Raw genomic sequence first — 16,623 nt, 5'->3', positions numbered from 1 at the left:
CCAGGACCCCCCAAATCCAGAGAGAGACCCCCGAGTTCCCCCCCAGGAGAGCCCCCAGCACCCCCTAAACCCCCGGACCCCCCCCAAATACCCCAACCCCCCCTCCAAGACTCTGCAAATACCCCCCAAACCCCACCCGGACCCTACCCGTACCCCAAATCCACCCCAAAGCACCCCGGGACCCCCCCCGGGACCCCCAAAACTCCCCCAAACTCACAGAACCCCCCCAGGACCCCCCAATTCCACCCGGGACCCCCCTGACCTGCCCAGCGCCCCCAGAACGAGCTTGTGCTGCCGGAAGCTGTTGATCCCTCGCAGGGTCAGGGACCCCCAAAACCTCCCCAGGACCCCCCCAGCACCCCCAAACCCCCCCAGGACCCCCCAAAACCCCCCCAGCACCCCCCAAATCTCCCCCAGGACCCCCCAGGGACCCCCCTGACCTGCCCAGCGCCCCCAGAACGAGCTTGTGCTGCCGGAAGCTGTTGATCCCTCGCAGGGTCAGGGACCCCCAAAACCTCCCCAGGACCCCCCCAGGACTCCCGAAACCCCCCCAGCACCCCCAAAACACCCCCAGGACCCCCCAAATCCCCTCCAGGACCCCCAAAAGCCCCCCCAGGACCTCCCAAATCCCCTCCAGGACCCTCTGGGACCCCCTTGACCTGCCCAGCGCCCCCAGGTCGAACATGTGCTGCCGGAAGCTGCTGATGCCCCGCAGGGTCAGGGACCCCCAAACCCCCCAGGACCCCCCAAATCCCCCCCAGGACCCCCCCGGGACCCCCATGACCTGCCCAGCGCCCCCAGGTCGAACTTGTGCTGCCGGAAGCTGTTGATCCCTCGCAGGGTCAGGGACCCCCAAAACCTCCCCAGGACCCCCCAGCACCCCCAAATCCCCCCCAGCACCCCCCAAACGCCCCCAGGACCCCCCAAATGTCCCCCAATTCCCCCCGGGACCCCCCTGACCTGCCCAGCGCCCCCAGGTCGAACTTGTGCTGGCGGAAGCTGTTGATGCCCCGCAGGGTCAGGGACCCCCAAAGCCTCCCCAGGACCCCCCCAGGACCCCCAAACGCCCCCAGGACCCCCCAATTCCCCCCGGGACCCCCCTGACCTGCCCAGCGCCCCCAGGTCGAACTTGTGCTGCTGGAAGCTGTTGATCCCTCGCAGGGTCAGGGACCCCCAAAGCCTCCCCAGCAACACCCCAGGACCCCCGAAACCCCCCCAGGACCCCCCAAACGCCCCCAGCACCCCCCAAATCTCCCCCAGGACCCCCCAAATCCACCCCAGGACCCCCCGGGACCCCCCTGACCTGCCCAGTGCCCCCAGGTCGAACTTGTGCTGCCGGAAGCTGTTGATCCCTCGCAGGGTCAGGGACCCCCAAAACCTCCCCAGGACCCCCCCAGGACCCCCGAAACCCCCCAGGACCCCCCAAACGCCCCCAGGACCCCCCAAATATCCCCAGGACCCCCCCGGGACCCCCCTGACTTGCCCAGCGCCCCCAGGTCGAACTTGTGCTGCCGGAAGCTGTTGATCCCTCGCAGGGTCAGGGACCCCCAAAACCTCCCCAGGACCCCCCCAGCACCCCCAAACCCCCCCAGGACCCCCCAAAACCCCCCCAGGACCCCCCAAATCCCCTCCAGGACCCTCTGGGACCCCCCTGACCTGCCCAGCGCCCCCAGGTCGAGCTTGTGCTGCCGGAAGCTGTTGATCCCTCGCAGGGTCAGGGATCCCCAAAGCCTCCCCAGGACCCCCCCAGGACCCCTGAAACCCCCCCCAGGACCCCCCAAAACCCCCAAAAGCCCCCCCAGGAGCCCCCAAATCTCCCCCAGGACCCCCCAAATCTCCCCCAGGACCTCCCAGGGACCCCCCTGACCTGCCCAGTGCCCCCAGGTCGAACTTGTGCCGCCGGAAGCTGTTGATGCCCCGCAGGGTCAGGGACCCCCAAAGCCTCCCCAGGACCCCCCCAGGACCCCCAAAACCGCCCCAGGACCCCCCAAATCCCCCCCGGGACCCCCCGGGACCCCCCAAATATCCCCAGGACCCCCCCGGGACCCCCCTGACCTGCCCAGCGCCCCCAGGTCGAACTTGTGCTGCCGGAAGCTGTTGATCCCTCGCAGGGTCAGGGATCCCCAAAACCTCCCCAGGACCCCCCCAGCACCCCCAAAACCCCCCCAGGACCCCCCAAAACCCCCCCAGCACCCCCAAATCCCCCCCTAGGACCCCCCGGGACCCCCCTGACCTGCCCAGCGCCCCCAGGTCGAACTTGTGCTGCCGGAAGCTGTTGATCCCTCGCAGGATCAGGGACCCCCAGGGAACCGCACATCCCCCCAAAAGCCCCCCAGGACCCCCCAAATCCCCCCCAGGACCCCCCCGGGACCCCCCTGACCTGCCCAGCGCCCCCAGGTCGAGCTTGTGCTGCCGGAAGCTGTTGATCCCTCGCAGGGTCAGGGACCCCCAAAAACCTCCCCAGGACCCCCCCAGGACCCCCAGGACCCCCCAAATCCCCCCCGGGACCCCCCGGGACCCCCCAAATATCCCCAGGACCCCCCCGGGACCCCCCTGACCTGCCCAGCGCCCCCAGGTCGAGCTTGTGCTGCCGGAAGCTGTTGATCCCTCGCAGGGTCAGGGACCCCCAAAACCTCCCCAGGACCCCCCCAGCACCCCCAAACCCCCCCCAGGACCCCCCAAAACCCCCCCAGCACCCCCCAAATCTCCCCCAGGACCCCCCGGGACCCCCCTGACCTGCCCAGCGCCCCCAGGTCGAACTTGTGCTGCCGGAAGCTGTTGATCCCTCGCAGGGTCAGGGATCCCCAAAGCCTCCCCAGGACCCCCCCAGCACCCCCAAAACCCCCCCAGGACCCCCCAAATCCCCCCCGGGACCCCCCTGACCTGCCCAGCGCCCCCAGGTCGAGCTTGTGCTGCCGGAAGCTGTTGATGCCCCGCAGGGTCAGGGACCCCCAGGGAACCCCACACCCCCCCCCAAACACCCCCAGGACCACCCAGGACCCCCCAAATCTCCCCCAGGACCCCCCCGGGACCCCCCTGACCTGCCCAGCGCCCCCAGGTCGAACTTGTGCTGGCGGAAGCTGTTGATCCCTCGCAGGGTCAGGGCCTCGATGCGGAAGCGCAGGAAGAGCCCGTGCGCCCCCCCGGGACCCCCCCCGGCCTGGCCCAGCACCATCAGCCCCAGGGTCCGCAGGCTCTGGGCATAGCCCGGCCCCGAGGGGCCCTCCGGGGGGGGCAGCTGGGGGTCCAGGGTCAGTCAGGGACCCCCGAGTGACCCCCGAGTGACCACTGAGTGACCACTGAGTGACCACTGAGTGACCCCTGAGCCCTCCGTGACCCCTCGGTACCCCCAGCCCCAGGGTCCACAGGCTCTGGGCATAGCCCGGCCCCGAGGGGCCCTCCGGGGGGGGCAGCTGGGGGTCCAGGGTGAGTCAGGGACCCCCGAGTGACCCCCGAGTGACCACTGAGTGACCACTGAGTGACCACTGAGTGACCCCTGAGCCCTCCGTGACCCCTCGGTACCCCCAGCCCCAGGGTCCGCAGGCTCTGGGCATAGCCCGGCCCCGAGGGGCCCTCCGGGGGGTCCAGGGTCAGTCAGGGACCCCCGAGTGACCCCCGAGTGACCCCTGAGTGACCACTGAGTGACCACTGACCCCTCAGTGACCCCTCCGTGACCCCTCGGTATCCCCCAGCCCCAGGGTCCGCAGGCTCTGGGCATAGCCCGGCCCCGAGGGGCCCTCCGGGGGGTCAGCTGGGGGGCAGGGGTCAGTCAGGGACCCCCGAGTGACCTCCGAGTGACCCCCGAGTGACCACTGAGTGACCACTGACCCCTCAGTGAGCCCTCCGTGACCCCTCGGTACCCCCCAGCCCCAGGGTCCGCAGGCTCTGGGCATAGCCCGGCCCCGAGGGGCCCTCCGGGGGTCCAGGGTCAGTCAGGGACCCCCGAGTGACCCCCGAGTGACCCCCGAGTGACCCCCGAGTGACCCCTGAGCGACCCCCAAAGCCCCCCCAGCCCGGGGAGTGACCCCCAAAGGCCCCTGAGCCCCCCGAGTGTCCACAGGCTCTGGGGGGGGCAGGGGTCAGTCCGTGACCACGGAGTGACCCCCAGGACCCCCCCAGACGCCCCCAACCTTGCCCTGGAAGGTGCAGACCCCCCCCAGACCCCCCAAAGCCCCCCGTGCCCCCCACCTTGCCCTGGAAGGGGCAGAGCAGCCCCCAGACCCCCCAAAGCCCCCCAGGACCCCCCAAATCCCCCCAGGACCCCCCCAGGACACCCCCAGACCCACCTTGCCCTGGGAGGTGCAGAGCAGCCCCCAGACCCCCCAAAGCCCCCCCCCAGGACCCCCCCAGACCCACCTTGCCCTGGAAGGTGCAGAGCAGCCCCCAGACCCCTCAAAGCCCCCCAAAGCCCCCCCAGGACACCCCCAGGACGCCCCCAGACCCACCTTGCCCTGGAAGCTGCAGAGCAGCCCCCAAAGCCCCCTCCAGGACCCCCCAGGACCCCCCCAGGACGCCCCCAGACCCACCTTGCCCTGGAAGCTGCAGAGCAGCCCCCAGACCCCCCCAAAGCCCCCCAGCACCCCCCAAAGCCCCCCCAGGACGCCCCCAGACCCACCTTGCCCTGGAAGCTGCAGAGCAGCCCCCAGACCCCCCAAAGCCCCCCAAAGCCCCCCCAGACCCACCTTGCCCTGGAAGGTGCAGAGCAGGCCGCTCTTGAGGCAGAAGGAGTGGAAGAGGCTCAGCAGGTCCAGGATGGGGACAGCAGCCCCCAGACCCCCCAAAAGCCCCCCAGAGCCCCCCAAAGCCCCCCAGGACCCCCCAAAGCCCCCCAGGATCCCTCCAGGACGCCCCCAGACCCACCTTGCCCTGGAAGGTGCAGAGCAGGCCACTCTTGAGGCAGGAGTGGAAGAGGCTCAGCAGGTCCAGGATGGGGACAGCAGCCCCCAGACCCCCCCAAAGACCCCCAGGACCCCCAAAGCCCCCCCAGGACGCCCCCAGACCCCACCTTGCCCTGGAAGGTGCCAGAGCAGGCCGCTCTTGAGGCAGAAGGAGTGGAAGAGGCTCAGCAGGTCCAGGATGGGGACAGCAGCCCCCAGACCCCCCCAAAGACCCCCAGGACCCCCAAAGCCCCCCCAGGACGCCCCCAGACCCACCTTGCCCTGGAAGGTGCAGAGCAGGCCGCTCTTGAGGCAGAAGGAGTGGAAGAGGCTCAGCAGGTCCAGGATGGGGACAGCAGCCCCCAGACCCCCCCAAAGCCCCCCAGGACCCCCCAGGACCCCTCAGGATCCCCCCAGGACGCCCCCAGACCCACCTTGCCCTGGAAGGTGCAGAGCAGCCCGCTCTTGAGGCAGAAGGAGTGGAAGAGGCTCAGCAGGTCCAGGTTGGGCACTTGCCCGTTCAGCCCCTCCACGGCCACGTCCACGCTGGTCACCACGTCCGAGCTGAGCTCCAGCGCCAGCGCCGCCTGGATGGCCCCCCGCCCGGCCCGGGACCCCCCCCGAGTGGATGCCTGGGGGGGGGGACACATCCCTGAGACCCCCAGGGACCCACCCAGGGCACCCCCAGACGGCCACGGGACCCCCCAGGATGGCCACGGGACCCCCGTGTCCACTCCGGTCAGTGTGTCCGTGCCCAGCTCTGGATGGCCCCCGCCCGGCCCGGGACCACCCCGAGTGGATGCCTGGGGGGGGACACACCCCTGAGACCCCCAGGGACCCACCCGGGGCACCCCCAGAACGGCCACGGGACCCCCAGGGTGGCCACGGGACCCCCAGGATGGCCACGGGACCCCCGTGTCCACTCTGGTCAGTGTGTCCGTGCCCAGCTCTGGATGGCCCCCGCCCGGCCCGGGACCCCCCCGAGTGGATGCCTGGGGGGGGACACATCCCTGAGACCCCCTGATGGCACCCCCCAGAACAGACACGGGACCCCCAGGGTGGCCACGGGACCCCCAGGATGGCCACAGGACCCCCGTGTCCACTCTGGTCAGTGTGTCCGTGCCCAGCTCTGGATGGCCCCCGCCCGGCCCGGGACCACCCCGAGTGGATGCCTGGGGGGGGACACATCCCTGAGACCCCCTGGGACCCACCCAGGACACCCCCCAGAACGGCCACGGGACCCCCAGGATGGCCACGGGACCCCCAGGATGGCCACGGGACCCCCAGGGTGGCCACGGGACCCCCGTGTCCACTCCGGTCAGTGTGTCCGTGCCCAGCTCTGGATGGCCCCCGCCCGGCCCGGGACCCCCCCCGAGTGGATGCCTGGGGGGGGGACACATCCCTGAGACCCCCAGGGACCCACCCAGGGCACCCACCAGAACGGGCCACGGGACCACCAGGATGGCCACGGGACCCCCAGGATGGCCACGGGACCACCAGGATGGCCACGGGACCCCCGTGTCCACTCCGGTCAGTGTGTCTGTGCCCCAGCTCTGGATGGCCCCCCGCCCGGCCCGGGACCACCCCGAGTGGATGCCTGGGGGGGGACACACCCCTGAGACCCCCTGATGGCACCCCCAGAACAGACACGGGACCCCCAGGATGGCCACGGGACCCCCAGGATGGCCACGGGACCCACAGGGTGGCCACGGGACCCCCGTGTCCACTCCGGGCAGTGTGTCCGTCCCCAGCTCTGGATGGCCCCCGCTCGGCCCGGGACCCCCCCCGAGTGGATGCCTGGGGGGGGGACACATCCCTGAGACCCCCAGGGACCCACCCAGGGAACCCCCAGAACGGCCACGGGACCCCCAGGATGGCCACAGGACCCCCGTGTCCACTCCGGTCAGTGTGTCCGTGCCCAGCTCTGGATGGCCCCCGCCCGGCCCGGGACCACCCCGAGTGGATGCCTGGGGGGGGGTACACCCCTGAGACCCCCTGGGACCCACCCAGGACACCCCCAGAACGGCCACGGGACCCCCAGGGTGGCCACGGGACCCCCAGGGTGGCCACGGGACCCCCAGGGTGGCCACGGGACCCCCAGGGTGGCCAGGGGACCCCCATGGCTCCCCCGTGTCCACTCCGGGCAGTGTGTCCGTGCCCAGCTGCAGCCAGGGTCACCTGCATGGCCCCTGACCCCTCCCAGTGCTCCCAGTTGGACCAGTAAGGCTGACACTGTGGTAGCCCAGCCCCTCCCAGTGCTCCCAGTCCCTCCCAGTGCTCCCAGTCCCTCCCAGTGCTCCCAGTCCCACCAGTAAGGCTGACACTGTGGTACCAGTCCCTCCCAGTGCTCCCAGTAAGGCTGACACTGTGGTAGCCCAGTCCCTCCCAGTGCTCCCAGTAAGGCTGACACTGTGGTAGCCCAGTCCCTCCCAGTGCTCCCAGTGCTCCCAGTAAGGCTGACACTGTGGTAGCCCAGTCCCTCCCAGTGCTCCCAGTGCTCCCAGTAAGGCTGACACTGTGGTAGCCCAGTCCCTCCCAGTGCTCCCAGTGCTCCCAGTAAGGCTGACACTGTGGTAGCCCAGTCCCTCCCAGTGCTCCCAGTCTCACCAGTAAGGCTGACGCTGTGGTAGCCCAGTCCCTCCCAGTGCTCCCAGTCTCACCAGTAAGGCTGACGCTGTGGTAGCCCAGCCCCTCCCAGTCTCACCAGTAAGGCTGACGCTGTGGTAGCCCAGCCCCTCCCAGTCCCTCCCAGCGCTCCCAGTCTCACCAGTAAGGCTTACGCTGTGGTAGCCCAGTCCCTCCCAGTGCTCCCAGTCTCACCAATAAGGCTGACACTCTGGTAGCCCAGTCCCTCCCAGTGCTCCCAGTCTCACCAGTAAGGTTGACACTGTGGTAGCCCAGCCCCTCCCAGTGCTCCCAGTGCTCCCAGTGTCACCAGTAAGGCTGACACGGTGGTAGCCCAGCCCCTCCCAGTCCCTCCCAGTCCCTCCCAGTGCTCCCAGTGCTCCCAGTAAGGCTGACACTGTGGTACCCAGTCCCTCCCACTGCTCCCAGTGCTCCCAGTAAGGCTGACACTGTGGTACCCAGTCCCTCCCACTGCTCCCAGTGCTCCCAGTAAGGCTGACACTGTGGTAGCCCAGTCCCTCCCAGTGCTCCCAGTTGGACCAGTAAGGCTGACACTGTGCGAGCCTAGTCCCTCCCAGTCTCACCAGTAAGGCTGACACTGTGGTACCCCAGCCCCTCCCACTGCTCCCAGTGCTCCCAGTCTCACCAGTAAGGCTGACACTGTGGTAGCCCAGCCCCTCCCAGTGCTCCCAGTAAGGCTGACACTGTGGTAGCCCAGCCCCTCCCAGTCCATCCCAGTGCTCCCAGTCCCTCCCAGTAAGGCTGACACTGTGGTAGCCCAGCCCCTCCCAGTGCTCCCAGTGCTCCCAGTAAGGCTGACACTGTGGTACCAGTCCCTCCCAGTGCTCCCAGTCCCTCCCAGTCCCTCCCAGTGCTCCCAGTAAGGCTGACACTGTGGTAGCCCAGTCCCTCCCAGTCTCACCAGTAAGGCTGACACTGTGGTAGCCCAGCCCCTCCCAGTGCTCCCAGTAAGGCTGACACTGTGGTACCCAGCCCCTCCCAGTGCTCCCAGTAAGGCTGACACTGTGGTAGCCCAGTCCCTCCCAGTGCTCCCAGTGCTCCCAGTCTCACCAGTAAGGCTGACACTGTGGTAGCCCAGCCCCTCCCAGTGCTCCCAGTCTCACCAGTAAGGTTGACGTCATGGTAGGCCTCCAGCCAGGCCTGTGTCCCCAGCAGGTCGTGCTCGGTCACCAGGAAGATGAGATCCTTGGCCCAGTACACCTGGCCTGGGGAAACTGGGAGCTGTGGGACCCGACCAGTACAGCCCAGTACAGCCCAGTACGGCCCAGTACAGCCCAGTACACCCAGTACAGCCAGTACAGCCCAGTACAGCCCAGTACAGCACCAGGAAGATGAGATCCTTGGCCCAGTACACCTGGCCTGGGGAAACTGGGAGCTGTGGGACCTGACCAGTACAGCCCAGTACAGCCCAGTACACCCAGTATACCCAGTACAGCCCAGTACGGCCCAGTACGGCCCAGTACACCCAGTATACCCAGTACAGCCCAGTACAGCACCAAGAAGATGAGATCCTTGGCCCAGTACACCTGGCCTGGGGAAACTGGGAGCTCTGGGACCTGACCAGTACAGCCCAGTACAGCCCAGTATGCCCCAGTACACCCAGTACAGCCCAGTACAGCACCAGGAAGATGAGATCCTTGGCCCAGTACACCTGGCCTGGGGAAACTGGGAGCTCTGGGACCTGACCAGTACAGCCCAGTACAGCCCAGTACGGCCCAGTACGGCCCAGTACAGCCCAGTACGGCCCAGTACAGCCCAGCACGGCCCAGTACGGCCCAGTACGGCCCAGTACAGCCCAGTACGGCCCAGTATAGCCCAGTACGGCCCAGTACACCCAGTATACCCAGTACAGCCCAGTACAGCACCAAGAAGATGAGATCCTTGGCCCAGTACACCTGGCCTGGGGAAACTGGGAGCTCTGGGACCCGACCAGTACAGCCCAGTACAGCCCAGTACAGCCCAGTACACCCAGTACAGCCCAGTACAGCCCAGTATGGCCCAGTACACCCCAGTACAGCCCAGTACAGCCCAGTACGGCCCAGTACGGCCCAGTACAGCCCAGTACAGCCCAGTACACCCAGTACAGCCCAGTACGGCCCAGTACGGCCCAGTACAGCCCAGTACAGCCAGTATGACCCAGTACAGCCCAGTACAGCCCAGTACAGCCCAGTACGGCCCAGTACGGCCCAGTACACCCAGTACGGCCCAGTACAGCCCAGTACAGCCCAGTACACCCAGTACGGCCCAGTACAGCCCAGTACGGCCCAGTACGGCCCAGTACGGCCCAGTACGGCCCAGTACGGCCCAGTACAGCCCAGTACGGCCCAGTACACCCAGTACGGCCCAGTACAGCCCAGTACAGCCCAATACACCCAGTACGGCCCAGTACACCCAGTACGGCCCAGTACAGCCCAGTACAGCCCAGTACACCCAGTACGGCCCAGTACAGCCCAGTACAGCCCAGTACACCCAGTATGGCCCAGTACACCCAATATGGCCCAGTACACCCAGTATGGCCCAGTATACCCAGTATGGCCCAGTACAGCCCAGTACGGCCCAGTACAGCCCAGTACACCCAGTACAGCCCAGTACGGCCCAGTACGGCCCAGTACAGCCCAGTACAGCCCAGTACAGCCCAGTACGGCCCAGTACACCCAGTATGGCCCAGTACACCCAGTACGGCCCAGTACAGCCCAGTACAGCCAGTATGACCCAGTACAGCCCAGTACAGCCCAGTACAGCCCAGTACGGCCCAGTACACCCAGTATGGCCCAGTACACCCAGTACGGCCCAGTACAGCCCAGTACAGCCCAGTACACCCAGTACGGCCCAGTAAGGCCCAGTACGGCCCAGTACACCCAGTACGGCCCAGTACAGCCCAGTACACCCAGTACAGCCCAGTACAGCCAGTACACCCAGTATGGCCCAGTACAGCCCAGTATACTCAGTACAGCCCAGTACAGCACCAGGAAGATGAGATCCTTGGCCCAGTACACCTGGCCTGGGGAAACTGGGAGCTGTGGGAGTACAGCCCAGTACAGCCCAGTACACCCAGTACAGCCCAGTACACCCAGTACACCCAGTACAGCCCAGTACAGCCCAGTACACCCAGTACAGCACCAGGAAGATGAGATCCTTGGCCCAGTACACCTGGCCTGGGGAAACTGGGAGCTGTGGGACCCAACCAGTACAGCCCAGTACAGCCCAGTACAGCCCAGTACAGCCCAGTACACCCAGTACGGCCCAGTACAGTCCAGTACACCCAGTACAGCCCAGTACAGTCCAGTACACCCAGTACGGCCCAGTACAGCCCAGTACAGCCCAGTACGTCCCAGTACAGCCCAGTACGGCCCAGTACACCCAGTACGGCCCAGTACGGCCCAGTACACCCAGTACAGCCCAGTACAGCCCAGTACACCCAGTATGGCCCAGTACACCCAGTACGGCCCAGTACAGCCCAGTACAGCCCAGTTCACCCAGTACGGCCCAGTACACCCAGTACAGCCCAGTACAGCCCAGTACGGCCCAGTACAGCCCAGTACAGCCCAGTACGGCCCAGTACACCCAGTACAGCCCAGTACAGCCCAGTACGGCCCAGTACACCCAGTATGGCCCAGTACACCCAGTATGGCCCAGTACACCCAGTACAGCCCAGTACAGCCCAGTACGGCCCAGTATACCCAGTACGGCCCAGTACAGCCCAGTATGGCCCAGTACACCCAGTACACCCAGTACAGCCAGTACAGCCTAGTACAGCCCAGTACGGCCCAGTACAGCCCAGTACAGCCCAGTACAGCCAGTATGACCCAGTACAGCCCAGTACACCCAGTATGGCCCAGTACACCCAGTACAGCCCAGTACAGCCCAGTACAGCCCAGTATGGCCCAGTACAGCCCAGTACGGCTCAGTACACCCAGTACAGCCCAGTACGGCCCAGTACGGCCCAGTACAGCCCAGTACGGCCCAGTACGGCCCAGTACGGCCCAGTACACCCAGTACGGCCCAGTACGGCCCAGTACAGCCCAGTACACCCAGTACGGCCCAGTACAGCCCAGTACAGCCCAGTACAGCTCAGTACACCCAGTACGGCCCAGTACGGCCCAGTACGGCCCAGTACGGCCCAGTACAGCCCAGTACGGCCCAGTACGGCCCAGTACGGCCCAGTACGGCCCAGTACGGCCCAGTATACCCAGTATGGCCCAGTAGGGCCCAGTACGGCCCAGTACAGCCCAGTACAGCCCAGCACTCCCCCGGTAGCCCCCCAGTTGCCCCTGGTAGGCCCCCAGCATCGCCCAGGTGCCCCCAGTAGCCCCCCAGGGTCACCCAGGTGGCCCAGTAGCCCCCAGGTGGCCCGGTAGCCCCCCAGGTGGCCTCGCAGCCCCCCACCTCGGCAGTAGCCCCCCAGGTGGCCCGGTAGCCCCCCAGGTGGCCCAGTAGCCCCCCACCTCGGCAGCAGCCCCCCAGGTGGCCCGGTAGCCCCCCAGGTGGCCCAGTAGCCCCCCACCTCGGCAGCAGCCCCCCAGGTATTCCAGCAGCCCCCCAGATGGCCCGGTAGCCCCCCACCTCGGCAGTAGCCCCCCAGGTGGCCCAGCAGCCCCCCACCTCGGCAGTAGCCCCCCAGGTGGCCCGGTAGCCCCCCACGTCAGCAGTAGCCCCCCAGGTGGCCCGGTAGCCCCCCACCTCGGCAGTAGCCCCCCAGGTGGCCCGGCAGCCCCCCACCTCGGCAGTAGCCCCCCCACCTCGGCAGTAGCCCCCCAGGTGGCTCGGTAGCCCCCCACCTCGGCAGTAGCCCCCCACCTCGGCAGTAGCCCCCCAGGTGGCCCGGCAGCCCCCCACCTCGGCAGTAGCCCCCCACCTCGGCAGTAGCCCGCCAGGGCCAGCAGTAGCCCCACGGCCTGGTTGTTCTTGCTGCCCTCGGAGCAGGGCACGAGCAGCAGCAGCGCCTCGGTGCTGGCAGCGCGGGGGGCGCGCAGCACCCCGAAAACGTTGGTGCCCCGCACCAGCTGGGGAGAGGGATGGGGTCAGCACCCCAAAACTGCCCAGGGACCCAAAACCCTGCCCAGGGACCCCAAACCCGCCCAGAGACCCCAAAACCTGCCCAGGGACCCCAAAACCGCCCAGAGACCCCAAAACCTGCCCAGGGACCCCAAACCTGCCCAGGGACCCCAAAACCTGCCCAGGGACCCCAAAACTTGCCCTGGGACCCCAAAACCTGCCCAGGGACCCCAAAACCGCCCTGGGACCCCAAACCCACCCAGAGACGCCAAACCCTGCCCTGGGACCCCAAAACCTGCCCTGGGACCCCAAAACCCACCCAGAGACCCCAAAACCCGCCCAGGGACCCCAAACCCGCCCAGAGACCCCAAAACCTGTCCAGGGACCCCAAAACCCGCCCAGAGACCCCAAAACCTGTCCAGGGACCCCAAACCCACCCAGGGACCCAAAACCTGCCCAGAGACCCCAAAACCCGCCCTGGGACCCCAAAACCTGTCCAGGGACCCCAAACCCTGCCCAGGGACCCCAAAACTGCCCAGAGACCCCAAACCCGCCCAGGGACCCCAAAACCTGTCCAGGGACCCCAAACCTGTCCAGGGACCCCAAAACCTGCCCAGGGACCCCAAACCCACCCAGGGACCCCAAAACCTGCCCAGGGACCCCAAAACCTGTCCAGGGACCCCAAAACCTGCCCAGGGACCCCAAACCCACCCAGGGACCCCAAAACCTGCCCAGGGACCCCAAAACCTGTCCAGGGACCCCAAAACTGTCCAGGGACCCCAAACCCACCCAGGGACCCCAAAACCTGCACAGGGACCCCAAAACCTGTCCAGGGACCCCAAAACTGTCCAGGGACCCCAAACCCACCCAGGGACCCCAAAACCTGCACAGGGACCCCAAAACCTGCCCAGAGACCCCAAAACTGCCCAGGGACCCCAAACCCGCCCAGGGTCCTCAAAACCGCCCAGGGACCCCAAATCCACCCAGGGACCCCAAAACCTGCCTAGGGACTCCAAAACCTGTCCAGGGACCCCAAACCCACCCAGGGTCCCCAATACCGCCCAGAGACCCCAAAACCTGTCCAGGGACCCCCAAACCCACCCAGGGACCCCAAACCCACCCAGGGACCCCAAAACCTGCCCAGGGTCCCCAAAAACCGCCCAGAGACCCCAAACCCACCCAGGGTCCCCAAAACCGCCCAGAGACCCCAAACCCACCCAGGGACCCCAAAACCCCGCCCAGAGACCCCAAAACCTGCCCACAGACCCCAAACCCACCCAGGGATCCCAAACCTGCCCACAGACCCCAAAACCTGCCCAGGGACCCCAAAACCTGCCCAGGGACCCCAAACCTGTCCAGGGACCCCAAAACTGTCCAGGGACCCCAAAACCTGCCCAGGGACCCCAAACCCGCCCAGGGACCCCAAAACTGCCCAGGGACCCCAAACCCGCCCAGGGACCCCAAAACCTGCCCACAGACCCCAAAACCTGCCCAGGGACCCCAAAACCTGCCCAGGGACCCCAAACCTGTCCAGGGACCCCAAAACTGTCCAGGGACCCCCAAAACCTGCCCAGGGACCCCAAACCCGCCCAGGGACCCCAAACCCGCCCAGGGACCCAAACCCGCCCAGGGACCCCAAAACCTGCCCAGGGACCCCAAAAACCGCCCAGGGACCCCAAACCCGCCCTGGGACCCCAAAACCTGCCCTGGGACCCCAAAACCCCACCCAGGGACCCCCAAACCCACCCAGAGACCCCAAACCCCGCCCTGGGACCCCAAAACCTGCCCAGGGACCCCAAACCCACCCAGAGACCCCAAAACTGCCCAGGGACCCCAAAAACCTGCCCAGGAACCCCAAAATCTGCCCAGGGACCCCAAACCCGCCCAGGGTCCCCAAAACCTGTCCAGGGACCCCAAACCTGTCCGGAGACCCCAAACCCACCCCTGGGACCCCAAACCTGTCCAGGGACCCCAAAACCTGCTCTGGGACCCCAAAAACTGTCCAGGGACCCCAAAACCTGTCCAGGGACACCAAACCTGTCCGGAGACCCCAAACCCACCCTGGGACCCCAAAACCTGTCCAGGGACCCCAAAACCTGCTCTGGGACCCCAAAAACTGTCCAGGGACCCCAAAACCTGTCCAGGGACCCCAAACCTGCCCACAGACCCCAATCCCACCCAGAGACCCCAAAACCTGTCCAGGGACCCCAAACCCTGCCCAGGGACCCCAAACCCACCCAGGGACCCCAAACCCGCCCCAGGGACCCCAAACCCACCCAGAGACCCCAAAACCTGCCCAGGGACCCCAAAACCTGCCCAGAGACCCCAAACCCGCCCAGGGACCCCAAAACCTGCCCTGGGACCCCCAAACCCACCCCAGAGACCCCAAAACCTGTCCAGGGACCCCAAAACCTGTCCAGGGACCCCAAACCCCCCAAAGACCCCAAAACCCGCCCAGGGACCCCAAACCTGCCTAGGGACCCCAAAACCTGCCCAGGGACCGCCAAAGATCCCTGCAGCGCCCCAAAAACCCCAAACCAGCTGGGACAGGGACGGGGGATAGCGGGGTCAGCACCCCAAAACCCGCCTAGGGACCCCCAAAACCCGCCCAAGGACCCCCCCGGGACACCCCCAGCAGAGCCCAAGGATCCCAGAGGCACCGGGAGCCCCCCCTCACTCCAGGCCCCCATTCCCAGTTCTCCCAGTTCCCCCCATTCCCAGCACTCCCAGTTGCCCCATCCCCCCCCCATTCCCAGAGCTCCCAGTCCCCTGTTCCCAGTTCTCCCCAGTCCCCCAGCCCCCCCATGCCCCCCAGTTCTCCCAGTTCTTCCAGTCCCCCATTCCCAGTGCTCCCAGTCCCCCCATCCCCCCATTCCTAGTGCTCCCAGTTCCCCCGTTCCCAGAGCTCCCAGTCCCCCCCGTTCCCCCGTTCCCAGTCCCCCCGTTCCCCTGTTCCCAGTGCTCCCAGTCCCCCAGTTCCCCCATTCCCAGTGCTCCCAGTCCCCCCATTCCCCAGTGCTCCCAGTCCCCCAGTTCCCCCGTTCCCAGTGCTCCCAGTCCCCCCCGTTCCCAGTCCCCCCATTCCCCCTTCCCAGTCCCCCCATCCCCCCATTCCCAGTCCCCCCATTCCCCCTTCCCAGTCCCCCCATCCCCCCATTCCCAGTGCTCCCAGTCCCCCCGTTCCCCCGTTCCCAGTGCTCCCAGTCCCCCCAGTACGTAGCGCTCGTGGGCCTCGTCGGGGAAGGGCAGGGTGCGGCTGAAGGGCTGGCGGTGGACCTCGAGACCCAGCTGGAACATGGTCTGCTCCAGCCACTCCACGGGCATGCCCCTAGAAACAAATATGGGATTGGGATTGGGATTGGGACTGGGATTGGGATTGGGACTGGGATTGGGGTTGGGATTGGGATTGGGGCACCCCAAAGCAGCCCTGAGCCCCACAGGCTCTGCTCCAGCCACTCCACGGGCATGCCCCTAGAAACAAATATGGGATTGGGATTGGGATTGGGATTGGGATTGGGGTTTGGGATTGGGGTTGGGATTGGGACTGGGATTGGGATTGGGATTGGGGCACCCCAAAGCAGCCCGGAGCCCCACAGGCTCTGCTCCAGCCACTCCACGGGCATGCCCCTAGAAACAAATATGGGATTGGGACTGGGATTGGGATCGGGATTGGAATTGGGGGTTGGGACTGGGATTGGGATTGGGGTTGGGGTTGAGATGGGGATTGGGATTGGGGTTGGGATTGGGGTTGGGGTTGGAATTGGGACTGGGATTGGGGTTGGGATTGGGGCACCCCAAAGCAGCCCGGAGCCCCACAGGTCTGCTCCAGCCACTCCACGGGCATGCCCCTAGAAACAAATATGGGATTGGGATTGGGATTGGGACTGGGATTGGGATTGGGGATTGGGGATTGGGGTTGGGATTGGGATTGGGGTTGGGATTGGGATTGGGGTTGGGATTGGGATACCCCAAAGCAGCCCTGAGCCCCACAGGCTCTGCTCCAGCCACTCCACGGGCATGCCCCTAGAAACAAATGGGATTGCGACTGGGATTGGGATTGGGATTGGGATTGGGATTGGGGTTGGGATTAGGGTTGGGATGGGGA

The 16,623-nt window shown here is 66.9% G+C and overlaps 1 protein-coding gene across 1 annotated transcript in view; it reads right to left on the bottom strand.

The window, feature by feature from the left end:
- The window catches only part of LOC137465699 (glycosylphosphatidylinositol anchor attachment 1 protein-like), a 39,659-nt gene that overhangs the window by 17,639 nt on the left and 5,397 nt on the right, over positions 1-16,623 (bottom strand). Inside the window, 6 exon segments of the mRNA XM_068177780.1 lie at positions 3,042-3,238; positions 5,312-5,476; positions 5,478-5,509; positions 8,627-8,728; positions 12,379-12,526; positions 15,735-15,846. Of these exon segments, the coding sequence (XP_068033881.1) occupies positions 3,042-3,238; positions 5,312-5,476; positions 5,478-5,509; positions 8,627-8,728; positions 12,379-12,526; positions 15,735-15,846 (756 nt within the window).

The sequence above is a fragment of the Anomalospiza imberbis genome, chromosome 1 (genome assembly GCF_031753505.1).
Source record: "Anomalospiza imberbis isolate Cuckoo-Finch-1a 21T00152 chromosome 1, ASM3175350v1, whole genome shotgun sequence".
NCBI lineage: Eukaryota > Metazoa > Chordata > Aves > Passeriformes > Viduidae > Anomalospiza > Anomalospiza imberbis.
The sequence above is the reverse complement of the archived record's forward strand: the minus strand, read 5'-3'. Positions and strand labels throughout refer to the sequence as shown.